The sequence below is a fragment of the Piliocolobus tephrosceles genome, chromosome 9 (assembly GCF_002776525.5).
Source record: "Piliocolobus tephrosceles isolate RC106 chromosome 9, ASM277652v3, whole genome shotgun sequence".
NCBI lineage: Eukaryota > Metazoa > Chordata > Mammalia > Primates > Cercopithecidae > Piliocolobus > Piliocolobus tephrosceles.
In genome coordinates, this window is record NC_045442.1 from 38,075,790 (window position 1) to 38,093,366 (window position 17,577).

At 38.2% G+C, this 17,577-nt stretch overlaps 1 protein-coding gene across 1 annotated transcript in view; it reads left to right on the forward strand.

Annotated features, from left to right (window-relative positions):
- The window catches only part of TCTN3 (tectonic family member 3), a 31,580-nt gene that overhangs the window by 11,261 nt on the left and 2,742 nt on the right, over positions 1-17,577 (forward strand). The window contains exons 12-13 of the mRNA XM_023206244.1: positions 240-393; positions 2,449-2,586. Of these exons, the coding sequence (XP_023062012.1) occupies positions 240-393; positions 2,449-2,586 (292 nt within the window). The remainder of the gene's footprint in view (positions 1-239; positions 394-2,448; positions 2,587-17,577) is intronic.

A 17,577-nucleotide genomic window follows, 5' to 3' on the forward strand; every position in this document is an offset into this window, starting at 1 on the left:
ATATGGTAACTTTTATATTTTTAATGACTTCAGAAGATGCTAAGTCAAGAATAGTGTTTTACTCTAAATAGTGTTAATATTGCTAAGAGTTTTCTGGCAGTCGTTAATACCTACTAAGGATTATACCCTCTGGTCTATTTTATAATATTATTTCCAATGTTTGGTTTAATATACAGTACTAATATGAGTATATTATTATGTTAGCGTCGGACTTCGGCCTCCATGGTGTTTAATTACAGGTTGAAGAAGGCAGATTGCAGCCACTTGCAGCAGGAGATTTATCAGACTCTTCATGGAAGGCCCAGACCAGAGCATGTTGCCATCTTTGGTAATGCTGACCCAGCCCAGAAAGGAGGGTGGACCAGGATCCTCAACAGGCACTGCAACATTTCAGTAAGGAGAGAAATACATTTTCTGATGAAGACTCATTTTTACCCCTTTGTAAATCACGGATAGTAAGTTTAAAACCAGCCTTGTCTCCATAGATAATGCATTTGTCATAGAAGGAAGAGTATAAGAAATCATGCCCACTCAAAGCCCCTTTTTTTTTTTTTGAGATGGAGTCTCATTCTGTTGCCCTGGCTGGAGTGCAGTTGCGTGAACTCAGTTCACTGCAACCTCCGCCTCCTGGGTTCAAGGGATTCTCCTGCCTCACTCAGCCTCCCCAGTACTGGGACTACCAGGCGCCTGCCACCACACCTGGCTGATTTTTGTATTTTTAGTAGAGACGAGGTTTCAACATATTTGGCAGGGTGATCTCGAACTCCTGACCTTGTGATCCGCCTGCCTTGGCCTCCCAAAGTGCCGAGATTACAGGCATGGCATGGGCCACCGTGCCTGGCCTTTTGTGTTTTTTTGTTTTTTGTTTTTTTTAAGACAGGATCTTGTTCTATTACCTAGGCTGGAGTGCAGTGGCATGATCATGGCTCATTGCAGTCTCAACTTTCTGGGCTCAAGCGATCCTCCCACCTCAGTCCCTCAAGTAGCTGGCACCACGGGCACATGCCACCATGCCTAGATAATTTTTTGATTTTTTTGTAGAGACAAGGTCTCACTATGTTGTTCAGACTGGTCTCAAACTCCTGGGCTCAAGTGATCCTCCTGCTTTGGCCTCCCAAAGTGCTGGTATTACAGGCATAAGCCACTGTTCCCAGCCTGATGTAATTATTTCAGGTTAGGTTTAAAATAACTAATGTATTTTCCTTACTTAGAAAAAAATTTGAAGGCAGGTAATCTACAGATTTCTATTGTTCAAAAATCTCATCATGTATTTCAAATATTTTATATTCTTGAATATTTGATCAGCATAGACTTTCATGAGGTTAAAATTGTGCTCTTTCTGTTGTAATTATAAAAATTTATATTTTTACAATCATTTGCGTGAAAATGCATTATCTGGTTAAAAATCAAAACCATATAGAATGATATGCCTTTCTGCATCTTGCAATTAATCCTCCTGGAGTACTGCATTATATTATGGTATACCATATATTATGGTATACCATGTTTCTATTCTAGAAACTTTCGAGGTTCTCTGATGGCTTCCAAACAGACTACTTGGGTGCACTTCATAATCTAACCCTTAGGTATCATCTTTGACTTTACACTGCTCCTGTGTTCAAGTCCTTTACTTTAGCCACATGATCTGCTCAAGCCAGTTACTCAGTAACTTATCTAAATTAATCAATGAAGCCAGGTGCTGTGGCTCACACCCGTAATCCCAGCACTTTGGAAGGCTGAGGCGGGCAGATCACTTGAGGTCAGGAGTTCGAGACCAGACTGACCAACATGGTGAAACCCTGTCTCTACTAAAAATACAAAAATTAGCCAGATGTAGTGGCAGGCATCTCAGCTACTGGGGAGGCTGAGGCAGGAGAATTGCTTGAATCCAGGAGGCAGAGGTTGCAGTGAACTGAAATCACACCACTGTACTCCAGCCTGGGCAACAGAGCGAGACTCCATCTCAAAAAAAAAAAAAAAGATCAAAGGTCGGGCGTGGTGGCTCACGCCTGGAATCCCAGCACTTTGGAAGGCTGAGGCGGGCAAATCACAACGTGAGGAGTTCAAGACCAGCCTGGCCAACATGGTGAAACCTTGTCTGTACTGAAAATACAAAAAAAAAAATTAGATGTAGTGGTGGATGCCTGTAATCCCAGCTACTCGGGAGACTGAGGCAGGAGAATCGCTTGAACCCAGGAGGCAGAAGTTGCAGTGAGCCGAGACTGCGCCCCTGCACTCCAGCTGGGCGACAGTGTGAGACTTTGTCTAAAAAAAAAAAGATCAGGAATAATAACATAGTCTTATTGTGAACTTTTGTGTTTTTCCCCTAAGCTACATTGCCCTTCCTTATTACTGAATAATGCTTGAGAAACAACGGCTTAATGCATGGTGATTGACTATAGGCAACCATCAGGCAATTCAAGCAGATGCTTCTTTACCCTTCTGCAGGCTATCAGCTGTACTTCTTGCTGTCTCATACCAGTTTCCCTGGAGATCCAGGTATTGTGGGCATATGTAGGTCTCCTGTCTAACCCGCAAGCTCATGTATCAGGAGTTCGATTCCTATACCAGTGCCAGTCCATACGGGTAAGTCATGGCTCATAAAGGACCACTAAGCCTTGCAAAGCCTAGATTGTTTTATCAGCCATTTGTTAACCAAATCATTTTTTGCCTTCCAAGAGTCAATTTATGTTAGCAACCCATGTTTGTTTCAAGTGAGCTGACATAATTAATTGTCAAGTCTATGCACCCTGCCTGATTACTGAAATTAACATGTTGTCGTGAATACAGCTTATATCCTTTTAAAAAAAAAAAAATCTGACCCCAGATTATAGTACAGGTTAATTTTTTTTCAGTAATCCCACCATTATTACTATTCTGATTGATTCAACCACAGAAAACACCTTTCATAATTGTTCAGTCTGTCAGCCACACAGTTATATGAGTCCCTGAGCCTGTTGATTGTGATTGAAGTTACCACTGTGACTAGTTTATAGTCACCAGTTCTTGATTGTATCTGCCCCATTAAATGAACACTTTTCATCTGTAGCAAACATATACCTATTGTTTATTATGTGCCTTAGGAGAGCTTTAGCATCTGCCTTGGTGTTTGAACCACGCCTTAGCTATAGAAGTTTAAAAACACGGTATTTTCATTTTACTTAGAAATGACTAGGTCCTAGTGAAATTATTCACATATAAAGTGGCATGCCAATTTGTGGGGAAAAGAGAGGTCAGCCTGTTACTGTGTTATTATAGATAGAAGTAAGTTTAAGAGACTCTATTTGGCTCTGTATATGAGATGCTGTTAATCTGTGACTCTACCCCCAATCTTGTCCTTGCTAGAAAACATCCCTGTGCTAATTAAGGTTGAAAGGATTTTGGGCTGTAAGGAATGTGCTTTGTTAGGCAAATATTTAAAGCCTGCTTGTGGTTGAAGGTCAGTACCATTCCTTTAAATCTCAGTAAAAGAAAAACATCTGTCTCCTGCCCAATCCTGGGAAAATGGAACATCTTACTGCTAATTTACTCCCTTATCTTTTTGGCAATAAATACTGAGGGAACTCAGAGACCTGTGCCAGTGTGGGTCCTCTGAAAGCACAGCACTGGTCCCCTGGGGCCCCGCTTTTCTTTCTCTATACTTTGTCTCTGTGTATTATTTCCTTTTCTCAAGTCTCTCGTTCCACCTAGCAAGAAGCACCCACAGGTGTGGAGGGGCAGGCCACCCCTTCACCAATTTAGTAACTTATAATGAAAATCAAACAGATTTAAATTCTTACCTATTGCACTGTACTTACATCCCAGAAATGCAGTAAACTTGAGACTACATTTAGGTCAGAAATAAAATACCTTTGAGTCTCCCTCACAACAGGGTTGGGCAAGTTGCTTCTCTTTGCCTAGAAATGGGGTCAACACTCAGGTTACCAGAAACTGTATTAATGAGAACATTCAATTATATTTTTTAGTTCTTGTGTTGTTGGGAAAGATACCCACAGGACCATTCACTGTATATTTCCACATCTCTGGTTCCTTTAGGCATTGAAGTCACTCAGTGCCTCTTTTTTTATCTGGGTATTTCAACTGATATCTTTTTCTAGTATTTAGCAGAAGTTAGCTTTTCAGGTTAGTTTGTCCCCTCTACAATACCACACTACAGTCATTCAGTCTAACTGGCCTCAGTGGGCGAGAGTTTAAAATTTTAGCTGTGCATCATTCATGCATATTTGAAGATACATTATCTGTTCCAATTATTAAGTAAAAATTAATTGTTTGAATGTATTAAGTGGTATGGTATATACAAAACCATTTTCCTTTACTAAGTGTGAGTTGAGGGATTTGCAAAAGTAATTTTGTGTAAAAATTTTCACTTTATGGGCTAACCAGCTCATCCCCATGAAAGATGCTATGCTCCTATAAAAGTATAAGGAGTTATGAAATACTTATAATGCTTATAATAAGCTTATAATAAAACATATCTTATAAGTACTTATAAAAGTTTATCAAATGCAAGCATTTCCTTCTATAATAAAGAAAATTTGGGCCGGGCGTGGTGGCTCAAGCCTGTAATCCCAGCACTTTGGGAGGCCGAGACGGGCGGATCATGAGGTCAGGAGATCGAGACCATCCTGGCTAACACAGTGAAACCCCGTCTCTACTAAAAAATACAAAAAACTAGCCGGGCGAGGTGGCGGGCGCCTGTAGTCCCAGCTACTCCGGAGGCTGAGGCAGGAGAATGGCATAAACTCAGGAGGCGGAGCTTGCAGTGAGCTGAGATCCGGTCGCTGCACTCCAGCCCCCCGGGCGACAGAGCAAGACTCTGTCTCAAAAAAAAAAAAAAAAAAAAAAAAAAAAAAAAATTTTTTTACCTCTTCAATCTTGAATGCAAATTTTCTCCTGAAGTCAGGTAAACATACTCACTTTTTCTTTATGCATTTCTGATTATTTGTTCTTAACTTGAAATCACTTCTCTATCCACACAGGCTTGTGTCTAGGACGACGTCTTGTGAAATTTTTTTTTTTTCTGAGACAGTTTCACTCTTGTTTCCCATCCTGGAGTGCAGTGGTGTGATCTTGGCTCACTTCAGCCTCCACCTCCTGGGTTCAAGTGATTCTTCTGCCTCAGCCTCCCAAGTAGCTGGGACTACAGGCACCTGCAACCACGCCCAGCTAACTTTTTGTATTTTTAGTAAAGATGGAGTTTCACCATGTTGGCCAGGCTAGTCTCGAACTCCTGACCTCAGGTGATCCACCCGACTCGACCTCCCAAAGTGCTGGGATTACAGGCATGAGCCACCATGCCCAGCCTCTTGTGAAATTTTTTTCTCAGAATAGCAATAGCTTATCCAAAGAAAGCTAGTGTGAAAAAAAGAGGAGGAGTTACACTTGCAGAATGTATATCTTCTGGGATGCTTCTCCCTACTCCACTGGACACCCTTTGAAAGTTTGTAGTTTATAATATTCTTACCTAGGCTGTGTTGGTCAGTTTAGAATATCTAAGTGATGGCATAAAACTAAAGCTGAGTGGCAAACTGCCAGTCTGTATGCTGCATTTAGTCTATAGACTTGTTTTGTTTGGCCCACAAAGCATTTTATTATTTAAATTTATGCCAACATTCAAGAATCAAGAATTTGCCCAAATTCTTCAGTTGATTTCTGGCTTCAATTGGAAATCTGACAGTATAAACCCTATTACATTCCTGCATGGCATAAAATCTTCAGTTGCCAAATCGTGATATCCACTTTTAGAAAGAGTGCTCTCCTCTGTTCTGCATTCATACAACCTAAGCCACCCCACCCTTCACCATCCCACTTCTCTTTCAGGTTATCTGCTTAGGCTGGTAGGCATCTGTGTTTATAAACCTTGAACTCAAGCTGCTAGATGGTCAGTTGAATTGTGAACTGAACTATCTGAATGATTTTTCATTGTAAATATATAACTGTAGAAACACTTTAAATTCCTCTTTCTATAAAAAGTGAAGTAGCAAAATTTTTGGACCATTCCCAAGGACAAACATTAAAGTAGAGGGAAAATACAGCAAAAAACAAAAACAAACAACAACAAAAAAAACTGGATAGACTTCACCGTCTTCTTGTATGATTATTATAATAGGTAAACATTTATTGAACATTTACTGTGTGACAGATGCTAGTGGTATTTTTTATCAGTGTTTTTTGTAAGTGTTGAATTCTCACAACAAACCCATGAGGTAAACAGCATTTGTTTATATGGCATTCTGCCACTTATAATTTTATACTAGTTAGGGTTCTAAAGGGATCTTTAAATTTGAGAATTAATAAAACACATCATATGTCATGCCTATATATAAACCTTTTAAATTAAAAAATAAAATATGTCTCTAGGAAGAAACAACTAGTTTTAAGGAATATGCAGTATCAATTGAAACCAAAACAATAAATGAATTTAAAGGACAATGTAGCATCATAGGACCAGCGCTGTAAACCTTTCTAAAATTATAGTATTTAATTCGTGTTTATCACCAAGTGAATCATCTACTCTTTAGGTTATCTAGGAGATCCATTGCCTGCAGTTTATATGGTAAGCATGGGCTTTGAGTCAGAGAGACCTAGGTCTAAATCAAGTTATTTTACTTCTCTAAATCTGTTTTCTCTTCTATAAAGTAGAAATTAATAATACTCATTGGGTTGTACAGATTAAATGAGATCATTAAAGTAAAACAGCACAGTTCCTGGCACATAGTAAATATTCAGTAAATATTACTCTTTATATCATCATTATCAATTTTATCATCATTAACTTTTTTGGTTCCAAGCTTCTATAGAAGTGGCATATCAAGAAGTTTTGAGGCAAAACAGAAAAGAGAAAAGCAGTTATTAAAGCAATGTTTTTCAACCTTTGTTGACTATCACCCATGGTAAGAAAATATATTTTATATCATGACCGAGTTTATAACACACATGTACATAAAATAGACATAAAAGTTTTATGAAACAATGCCCTTACTATACCAAGTGCACCCACAATTTGTGATTTTTGGTATTACAACAGAAAATGTGGTATTTTCTGGCCGGGTGCGGTGACTCACACCTGTAATCCTAGCACTTTGGGAGGCCAGGGTGGGTGGATCCCTTGAGGTCAGGAGTTCGAGACCAAGTCTGGCCAACATGGTGAAACCCTGTCTATACTGAAAATACAAAAACTACCAGGAAATTACTCAAACCCGTGAGATGGAGGTTGCAGTGAGCAAAGATCCTACCACTGCACTCCAGCCTGGGCAACAGAGCAAGACTTTTTCTCAGAAAAAAAAAAAAAAGATATTTTCTATTCTGGTGTATTCTGGTTTTATTTTGTTTTTTAAGTGCTAGACACAACCCACTAGTGGGTCACAATTTGCAATTTGAAAAACACTTTCAGAGGATACATCTCTGACTATATTTCATACATGTTTTATTTAATAAATGTCTTTTATTTATTATAATTGAAAGTTGGCTGTTTTTTATACCACAGTCAAATAACATGTGCTAGAAAAACTGCCAATCTAGCTGTCTGTCTTAGTGGTTCTGAATCTTATGGACCCCATTGAGAGAATCTGTTTAACACTATTGACTTACTAGAAAAATGCAGACATGTAACATTCCTTATATCGTTCCAGGGATTATTGATTTTTTGAAGCCAGGCTAAGAACCTCTGCCACAATCTTGTAATTAAACAGGCAACATATTAGGAAAGATAAGGAACAATAATTAAGAGTAATTCAACATTAGATTTTAGAAATAATTGCTACAATAGAAAGGGCTAGGCCGGGCGCGGTGGCTCAAGCCTGTAATCCCAGCACTTTGGGAGGCCGAGAAGGACGGATCACGAGGTCAGGAAATCGAGACCATCCTGGCTAACACGGTGAAACCACGTGTCTACTAAAAAATACAAAAAACTAGCCAGGCGAGGTGGCGGGCGCCTGTAGTCCCAGCTACTCCAGAGGCTGAGGCGGGAGAATGGAAACCCAGGAGGCGGAGCTTGCAGTGAGCTGTGATCCGGCCACTGCACTCCAGCCTGGGCGACAGAGCGAGACTCCGTCTCAAAAAAAAAAAAAAAGAAAGAAAGAAAGGGCTAGGAAGTGACGGGATTAGTAAGAAGGGGTTCTGTTTCTCTTTTTTGTTAATGTCTTGGAAAATACTAACTGACCTCTCTTCCAGTAAGGGACAGTTGTAGCACCACCAGTAGACTTAATAACCATGACTTATCAGTAGTTTCTATTACTGAAATCTTTCTTTCACAAGGATCAATAAACCACTATTTGCCTTTATCTCTTAATGAACTATTAGACTATAGAAGTACTTTGCCTCCTTCTATGGTTTCTTAATAGCTAGCATTGAAGAAACTGACCTAGTTCATTCCGCTGGGGTTTATTTTTTAATTATTTTATTACCTTTTTTTAAAAGAACTTTTCAAAGTTTGCTTAATGTTTCCTATGTTAAAATATATAACCAGTCAGGCGTGGTGGCTCACACCTGTAATCCCAGTACTTTGGAAGCCGAGGCAGATGGATCACTTAAGGTGAGGAGTTTGAGACCAGCCTGGCCAAAACGGCAAAACCCTGTCTCTACTGAAAATACAAAAATTAGCTGGGCGTGGTGGTACATGCCTGTAATCCCAGCTACTCTGGAGGCTGAGGCAGGAGAATTGCTTGAACCTGAGAGGTGGAGGTTGCAGTGAGCCAGGATCGTACCACTGAACTCCAACCTGGATGACAGAGCAAGACCCTGTTTCAAGTAAAATAAAGTAAAACATATAACCACTTGAAATCTCTCCCTGATACATGACATTTAACCACCATTATCCTGTAACATATTCATTCTCAATGACTCATTTGAAAATTTGGATAACTTCATTGACATCTTTAAAATAAGTTAGGGAATTTAAAGATTTTCACTGGCCTCTCTCTCAAATATGTTTATCCCTAAGGAAAAAAAAAATGGAGATATTTAAAGAAAAATTACCTTTACATGGACATTTACAACACACTTTATTTATTCATTCATTCATTCTAGAGATGGGGTCTCGCTCTGTCACTCTGGCTGGAGTGGCAATATGCTTTATTAAATAAGGTCTAATGTTCATAAGAGAAATCACCATATCTGATTGTGTTAAATTAAAAAAGACTTGTAGATAAAACATACAGATACAGTTTATGTTTTTGGATAGGAGTCTGATTTGGACAAATAAATGTAAAGCACCTTTTGTGATAGTTAGGGAAACTTGAATATGGACTATATTTTAGATAGAAATGTTATTGATATGAAAAGGTAGACACTATTTTTTTTAAAGCAGATTACAAAACAGCCTGTACAGTATGATTTCATGTGGTTAAAAATATACATATGGATATCTATGTGTATAGATAAAATATAGATATTAATAATGAATGGTATTCTTAGCAGTAGAAGTATGGTTGTTTGTTTTTTGTTGTTGTTGTTTTTGTTTTTGTTTTTTTTTTTGAGGCGGAGTCTCGCTCTGTCGCCCGGACTGGAGTGCAGTGGCCAGATCTCAGCTCACTGCAAGCTCCGCCTCCCGGGTTCCGGCCATTCTCCTGCCTCAGCCTCCCGAGTAGCTGGGACTACAGGCGCCCGCCACCTCGCCCGGCTATTTTTGTATTTTTAGTAGAGACGGGGTTTCACCGTGTTAGCCAGGATGGTCTCGATCGCCTGACCTGGTGATCTGCCCGTCTCGGCCTCCCAAAGTGCTGGGATTACAGGCTTGAGCCACCGCGCCCGGCGGTTGTTTGTTTTTTATCTATATTCTTTAACTTTATAATTTACTGCTTTTGTAAAATTTAACTTCAAGTCACTAGGAAACTCTAAAAATAACTAGATGTTATTTAAAAATTTATTTATTCAGTTTCATTTACAATACCATGGAAAAATTACTTAGGAACAATTTAGCAAAAAGATGCAAGATCTTTTCACTATAAAACATTACTGAGATAAAGGAGATCTAAATAAATGGTTCATGAAGAGGACTTAGCATTAAGATTTCTATCCTCAAATGGATCTATAGATTTAACTCAGACCCAATAAAATCCTACAAGGCATTTTTATAGAAATTGACGAGCTGATTCTAAAATTTACATGGAAATGTTAAGGACTTAGAATAGCCAAAACAATTTTGAAAAAGAACAAAGTTGGAGGACTTACAGTGCTTGATTTAAAGACTTACTCTAAATCTCAGACAGAGTGGTACTCCAGTATAACGATAGACAGACAGACCAATGGGACAGAAGAGAGTTCAAAAATAGGTTCATAAATCACATCAATTCAATGGGAAAAATTTTAAAAAGTATCTATCTATTTACTTCTTAGAGATAGGGTCTTATTGTGTTATAGCCCAGGCTGGAGTGAAGTGGTGCCATCATAGTTCACTGCAGCCTTGAACTCCTGGGCTCAAGTGATCTTCCTGCCTCAGCCTCTCGAGGTAGCTAGGACTATAGGCACATGCCACCATGCCCAACTATTTAATTTTTTTGTTGAGATGAAGTCTCACTGTGTTGCCCAGCATGGTCTCAAACTCCTGGTCTCAAGTGTTCCTCCAACCTTAGCCTCTCAAAGTTCTGGGATTACAGGCATGAGCCACCTGCCCTGAAAAAAAAAAAAAAAATAGTTTCTTTTTTTTAACAGTTGGTGCTGCTAAACTCTCAGAATTCACTATTAAAGAGCTCATCCCTGTAACCAAAACCCATCTGTATCTTAAATACTATTGAAATTTTGTAAAAGTTGGTGCTGGAACAACTGGATGAAACTGGAACTACTGGGTAAACATATGGGGAAAATGAATTCTAACTTGTATCTCAGTCCATACATAAAGTGCTTATGTCTGGATCATAGACCAATACATAAAATCCAAAATTATAAAGCTTCTAAAATAAACATAAGAGACTATCTTTACAAGTTTAAAGAAATCAAAGATTTATTTCATTTCTTGAAATCATTGACCACAAACTTTAAAAAAAAAAAATCATTGACCATAAACTTTAAGACATTGATAAATTGGATTTTAGCAAAATTAAAAATCTCTGCTCACGAAAAGATACCACTATGAAAATGAGAAAACAGGCTAGTTTGAGAGAAAAAATTTCTCAATAGTTTATCTGACAAAAGACTCATATCTGGAATATAAGAAGACCTTTTACAAATAAATAATACAATGACAAACTAAAAATGGGCAAAAGATTTGAGCAGATACTTGAGCATGGTGCTGTGGCTTACACCTGTAATCCCAGCACTTTGAGAAGCTGAGGTGGGCAGATCACTTGAGGTCAGGAGTTTGACACCAGCCTGGCCAACATGGTGAAACCCCATCTCTACTAAAAACATAAAAATTTGCCGGGCATGGTGACGCATGCCTGTAGTCCCAGCTACTTTGGAGGCTGAGTCACGAGAATTGCTTGAACCTAGGAGGCGGAGATTGCAGTGAGTCAAGATCACGCCACTGCGCTCCAGCCTGGGCGACAGAGCAAGACTCCATCTTAAAAATAAAAAAAAAATTAAAAAAAGATTTGAACAGATACTTCACAAATGGAGATAAACAATTGATCAATAAACATAGAAAGGTATTCAACATCATTAATCATTAGAGATATGCAAATTAAAACTGTGCACTACTACTTCATGCCCACAAGAATGGCTAAAACAAAAAAGACTGACAATCATGTTCCAAGAACGTAGAATAAGTGGAAATCTCATACATTGCTAGTAGAAATGAAAATTGGTCTAAATTTTACAAATGCATCTTCCGTATGAATCCGCAATTTTACTCCTAGGTGTTTACCCAAGAAACATTAAAACATATGCCCCAAAAAAGGCTTGTGCAAGAAAGTTTATAACAGCCCTATTCATAATCACTCAAAACTGGAAACAACCCGAATATCCATCTTGAGGAGAATGGGCAAATTACAATGCATTCACACAATGGAATACTACTTAGCAGCAAAACAGAATGAATTACTGATAAACAAAACAACATAGATGAATGTCAGAAACATTTATCTTTAGGGAAAGAAGCCAGACACACACACACACAAATAATAATAATAATTAATCTTTAATGATAAAAGTCAGAAAGTGGCTACTTCTGGGAAAGGGACACGAAGGACCTCTGAAATGATGGACATACTCCAGACCTTGCTTTGGATATTGGCTATAAAGCATATATAATTGGTAAAACTCATTGAACTAAATACTTAAGATGTATATATTTTATAGTTTATAAATTGTACCTCAATGAAAATATTAAAACCAAACAAAAAGACATTTAAGAAAACATGAGAGGCCACGCACAGGGGCTCACACCTGTAATCCCAGCACTTTGGGAGGCCAAGGCGGGCAGATCACTGAGGTCAAGAGTTTGAGCCGCCCGGTAATTTTTGCAGCCTCCTGGTGAAACCCTGCCTCTACTAAAAAAAAATACAAAAATTAGCTTGGCAAGGTGGCACACACCTGAGTCTGTAATATATGTGTCTGATAAAGTTCTTGTATATGTAAAATAAGGAATACTTACAGCTCATTAATGAGTTACACACTTGTACCAAAGATGAATTTGTTATAATTGACAGTCTGAATACAGCTATAAAAACAAACCTAAAAGATAGTATCCACAACTTTTTCTTTAATAGTTTTTATTTGTACCAATTTTACATAGGGTATTAACATATAATAGTTTAAAAATTGTGATCATACAGATGTAATATATTGGGTGTACTTCTTATTACCAAAGCCTAAAGTAACCTAATCCAAGCTCTTCATGCTGTTACAAAGTAAATCATATTTTGGTACAAAGGATTTTATTGTACTGTAGATTGAATTGAAGCAAATAACCACCCAAACTTTACAAAGTGTTAAAACAAAATTGCTGGTGGTAATTTCTTAAGTAAACATCATGAAATATTATAGCTTAAAGTAGAAATAAAGTAAGTCAACCATACATAATAGAACTAGACCCACAGTAAATGAAATGTATTGACTGGGCTATGTATCTTTTGTCTGTCTTGATAAAAGAAATGAGGTGACCAGATTTTGAGGGAGTTATTTTTCCCCAACGCTCTTCCTGTTGCACACACTAAATAAACAGTGAATTGTCTAATTTTGCATATCTATAACTTTTAAAACACAAATGGAAAAACTTTAGACTTGAGAATCAAAATAAAACACACTTAATATACTCAAAGAACCTTGTTCTTCATGTGATACTAAAACTCAAAATCTAAAATAGATCAATATGCTGGTGCAGTGGCTCACACCTGTAATCTCAGCACTTTGGGAGACTGAGGTGGGAGGACCACTTGAGCCTAGGAATTCAAGACCAGCCCAGGCAACATAGTGAGACCCCATCTCTACAAAACATCAAAAAATTAGCTGGGCATGATGGCATGCACCTGTAGTCCGAGCTACTCGGGAGGCAGAGGTGGGAGGATTGCTTGATTCTAAGAGGTTGAGGGTGCAGTGAGCCATGTTTGTACCACTACACTCCAGCTTGGGTGACAGAGTGAGACCCTGTCTCAAAAAATAAAATAGGCCAGGCGTGATGGCTCGTACTTGTAATCCCAGCATTTTGGGAGGCCGAGGTGGGTGGATTGCCTGAGTCCAGGAATTTGAGACCAGCCTGGGTAACATGGTGAAACCCCATCTCTACTAAAAAAAAGAAAATACAAAAAATTAGCTGCATGAGGTAGCACACGCCTGAGCCTCAGCTACTCGGGAGGCTGAGGTGGGAGAATCACCTGAGCCAGGAGAGGTCAAGGCTGCAGTGAGCCAAGATTGTACCACTGCACTCCAGCCTGGGCAATCGGAGTGAGACTCTGTCTTAATAAATAAAAAATAAAAAAATAAAATAGGTCAGTAACATTCGGTATTACCTAGTTACCTAGTAAGTGCAATTTAAGCACCTTTTAATTGGACTATCTACTAGGCTGCATTTACTCCAAACTTCTATACAATTATGGAGGCAATTTTAAAAATAAATGCAGAATAAGCATTTCATGTGAAATATTTGTTAATAAATACATTAAGCACAACCATTAAGATCCTAATTACCATGTGATGGGAAGGAAAAAGGATCAAATAGATCTGTAATTGCTAACTCTTAAATAGCTGTGACATACTTTCTACTTTGTGATTTATTAATCTCTTATTATGTTAGTTCCCTACCTCCAAAAAAATATCTCCACTCATTTGTTTAAAAAAAAAAAATCTTTACTGAGTGCTTACTCTGTGCCAAGTACCATGCCTGGAACTAGGTATAGACAGGTGAAGCAGACAGACATCATCCATAGAAGGTGTGAGGTACTGCTGAGGTGATCGGTTCTAATCTGTGTAGAAATTCACCAGCAGATACTGAAGGCCTGAACTTGGGTGGGAGTTTGGAGGGCTTTGAGAAGTGACAGAATTCACATTTAGAGATGCCACAGATAAGACTTGACTGTGTAGATGTGGAGGTTGAGGGGGAAGGAGTCAAGGATCCATGTGTTATTTTGATAAATTCATACACTATGTGATGATCAAATCGGTATTTAGGATACCCATCACCTTGAACATTTGTCATTTCTTTGTGGTTGAGAACATTTAAAATCTCCTAGCTATTTTGAAATACACAATATATTGTTATTAATATAGTCGCCCTACTATGCCCATTGAACACTTAGTTATCCTTGACTTACCTGTTTCTGAGATAATGTATTGACTTTCTATTTTTGTAGGTCAGTTCAGCTCTGTTATTTTCCTCCTACCCCTCCCACCACTCTCCCAGTGCATTTGCATCAAATTATTAAATCAGTATTCAATGTTTCATCATGATGTTTATGTAAATATGCATGTTGCAGCAAGTATTCAATTTTCTGAAATTAATAATTACCTATTTCACTCTTAGTTTTCTTTGAACTAATAGCTAAGGCTTCTCACACTCTTCAACAGCTCTGTAAAATTTCTCTCAATGCAGTTTTTCAAACAGTTGAATGTGCCATATTATCTATCAGTTCCACATTTTCCTACATATTTTCTTCATGGAGACCCCCATAACCCCATAGCCTGATGTAGTGTGGACTAGTTGCTGCCCCGCAGTGGTCATGGGAGTTTCTTGTACTGCCAACTAGGGTTTTATTCTTACTTGTTTAGTTTACTGATTCACTGTTTACTGGACACTACTTCTTCCTTTTTCTTGGTTTATTCTCTTGTGTTTATGGAGTTTGAGTCTAATAATTTTGGGGGGAAGATGCATGTAAAGTATTTTTTTCTTTAGTTCATATTGTCTGAAAATACTTTTATTCAATCATCATCATTATTCTTAAATGATCATTTGTTTAGATATAACATTCTAGATTGAAAATTATTTTCACTTACAATTTTGAAGGCATTCTTTCATTTCTTCTAGTTTCCAATATCGCTGTTCAGAAGCCATTTTAAGATCTTTTTATTCTTGATAGTCTGAAGTTTTCACAAGTTTATACCTTGAGTAGATCTTTTCTCATTGATTATACCAAATTTTTTACTCTGAAACTCAGTTCTGAGAATTTTCTATTATTATTACATGATTAATAATTTCCTTCCCGCTCTTTTCTCTGATCTCTTTTTTTTGGAACTCCTATTAATCTCTTAGGGTGTCACTAGATTGAATCTCTATTTCTTTTTCTTTTCTCTCGTTGTCTATCTCCTTATCTTTTTGTTCTTCCTAAAAAAGATTCTCAACTTTATCCTTTAACCTTTTTACTGCATTTTTTATTTTGGCCATCAGATTTTTAATACCTAAGCTCTTCCTTATTCTGTTTCTTTTCATAATATCTTTTTTCATGTATCTCTGAAGAAACTAACAACTTTGCATCTTCATCTTTCATTGTCTGTGTTTCCTCTGAGTTGTTTCTTCTGTTCATTTGGTACGGTTTTCTCTTTATTGTGAGAAACTTTCCCCATGTTTGTCAATCTTCAACTCTCTATCCAAAATAAGAGTAAGCTGTTAAGCTGGCTGAAAGCTCTGTGGTTGTGGGTGACACTGACTGACTTGTGGCCGTCACTGTGGAGCAGTTACCCGTAAGCATTTTAGAGCTAAATTAGAGAAGGGATAATTCTCCATTTTTCGTTCCATGCCTCACTCTGACCTTCTCTATGCCCAATGTCCCTGAGTCCAGAATTTCTCTGGCTTAAGTTGTTTAATCTCTTGTTGAGGGAGAGAAGGAATAGTTGCCTGATTGCATTGAAGGGATATCATTTAGTAATGATTTTCCATCCATCCCTCATCCCTTCCTCTGTTACCTCCTGTCACTGAGTCTTGAGAGTTCCACAGAGAAAATCTGCTTGTGTCTTGTCTCTGAAAACTTTCAGGCTTGGCCTTCTTTCCCTCTGTTAAACCTTGCTGCCATCTGCTTTCTGGTTTTGCATATTATGATGTCTCCCCATTCCAGTGAACATGGAGTTTTTGTATCTGTTTCTTGTTGGATTGGAGTGGTTTGAAGATATAGAGGGAGAAGACACGTTTTTATGCTGCTGTCTTCAAATCTAGTAGTAGCTCTTAATGAGCACATATTCTGGGTGCCTCTGAAAGAACAACTCAGTTTGAACAATTTTTGTCATGTAGGGTTTCTCTGCCACTGAAACACCACTACAAAGATATTAATATATATACTTGAGCAGACATTGGCCTAAAGGTTGCCTTCTTGGGTTAATAGTTACATTAGAGTTCAATTCTGGGTATGGGGTGACCCCAAGGCTACAGAAATTCCCTGATTTGGGAGTTCGAGGAGGCTAATGATACTCTTTTTCCCTGCCTAAGTTTGAAACCAATTAAAAGGAGTCAGATAAAGATAATCAAATATCAGTTTTATTACTAATTAATACTAGGTGGATATTATTTGGGTATATAGCAATGTTCAATACCACACTCTTCCATCATGAGACCACTATCCCAATTCCAACCACAGCTCCTTTGGGAATTCTCCTGGGACTGCTAGTGGACAGTTTCAAATCTGCCCCCCTCCTAAAAGCTCTGAAATAAGTTAGAATAACACATTGATTCAATCAACTTCTAGACGACACTGAACCCATAGCTGAAAAATCATTCCCTATTCCGTTTCCCATCCCAAAGTATTTCTCACCATTTCAGCCAGTATAGGTCACCAGGCATTTTGCAGTGAGTTTACATAACAATATTAACATGCTTCAATAATGTCAGCTATGAAGATTTGCTCCAAAAATTGAATATATGTCCTCTCCCCATTATAAAATTCCTGAAGGAAAACTAAAGTCCTAATACTAAATCTTTTTGTAAATTTAAGGCAAAAGAAAGTTTATTACTTATTCATAGGTAATAAGTTCTTATCCATTTTCTTTCTCTGATGAGTCTCAGCTGGTCTTCAATGCCTGGCCGGAGTTAGGAATCCCTCAGCAGCTTCAGCCTGGGCTGGCCATCCTTGTAATGTATGTGATTCTTTCAGTGCCTCAGAAGTTATATTAATCCTATGCCAAGTCCCTCGTGAGCCTTACTATGTGGAAAAAAAAAAAGGCCGGGTGCGGTGGCTCACGCCTGTAATCCCAACACTTTGGGAGGCCCAGGTGGGTGGATCA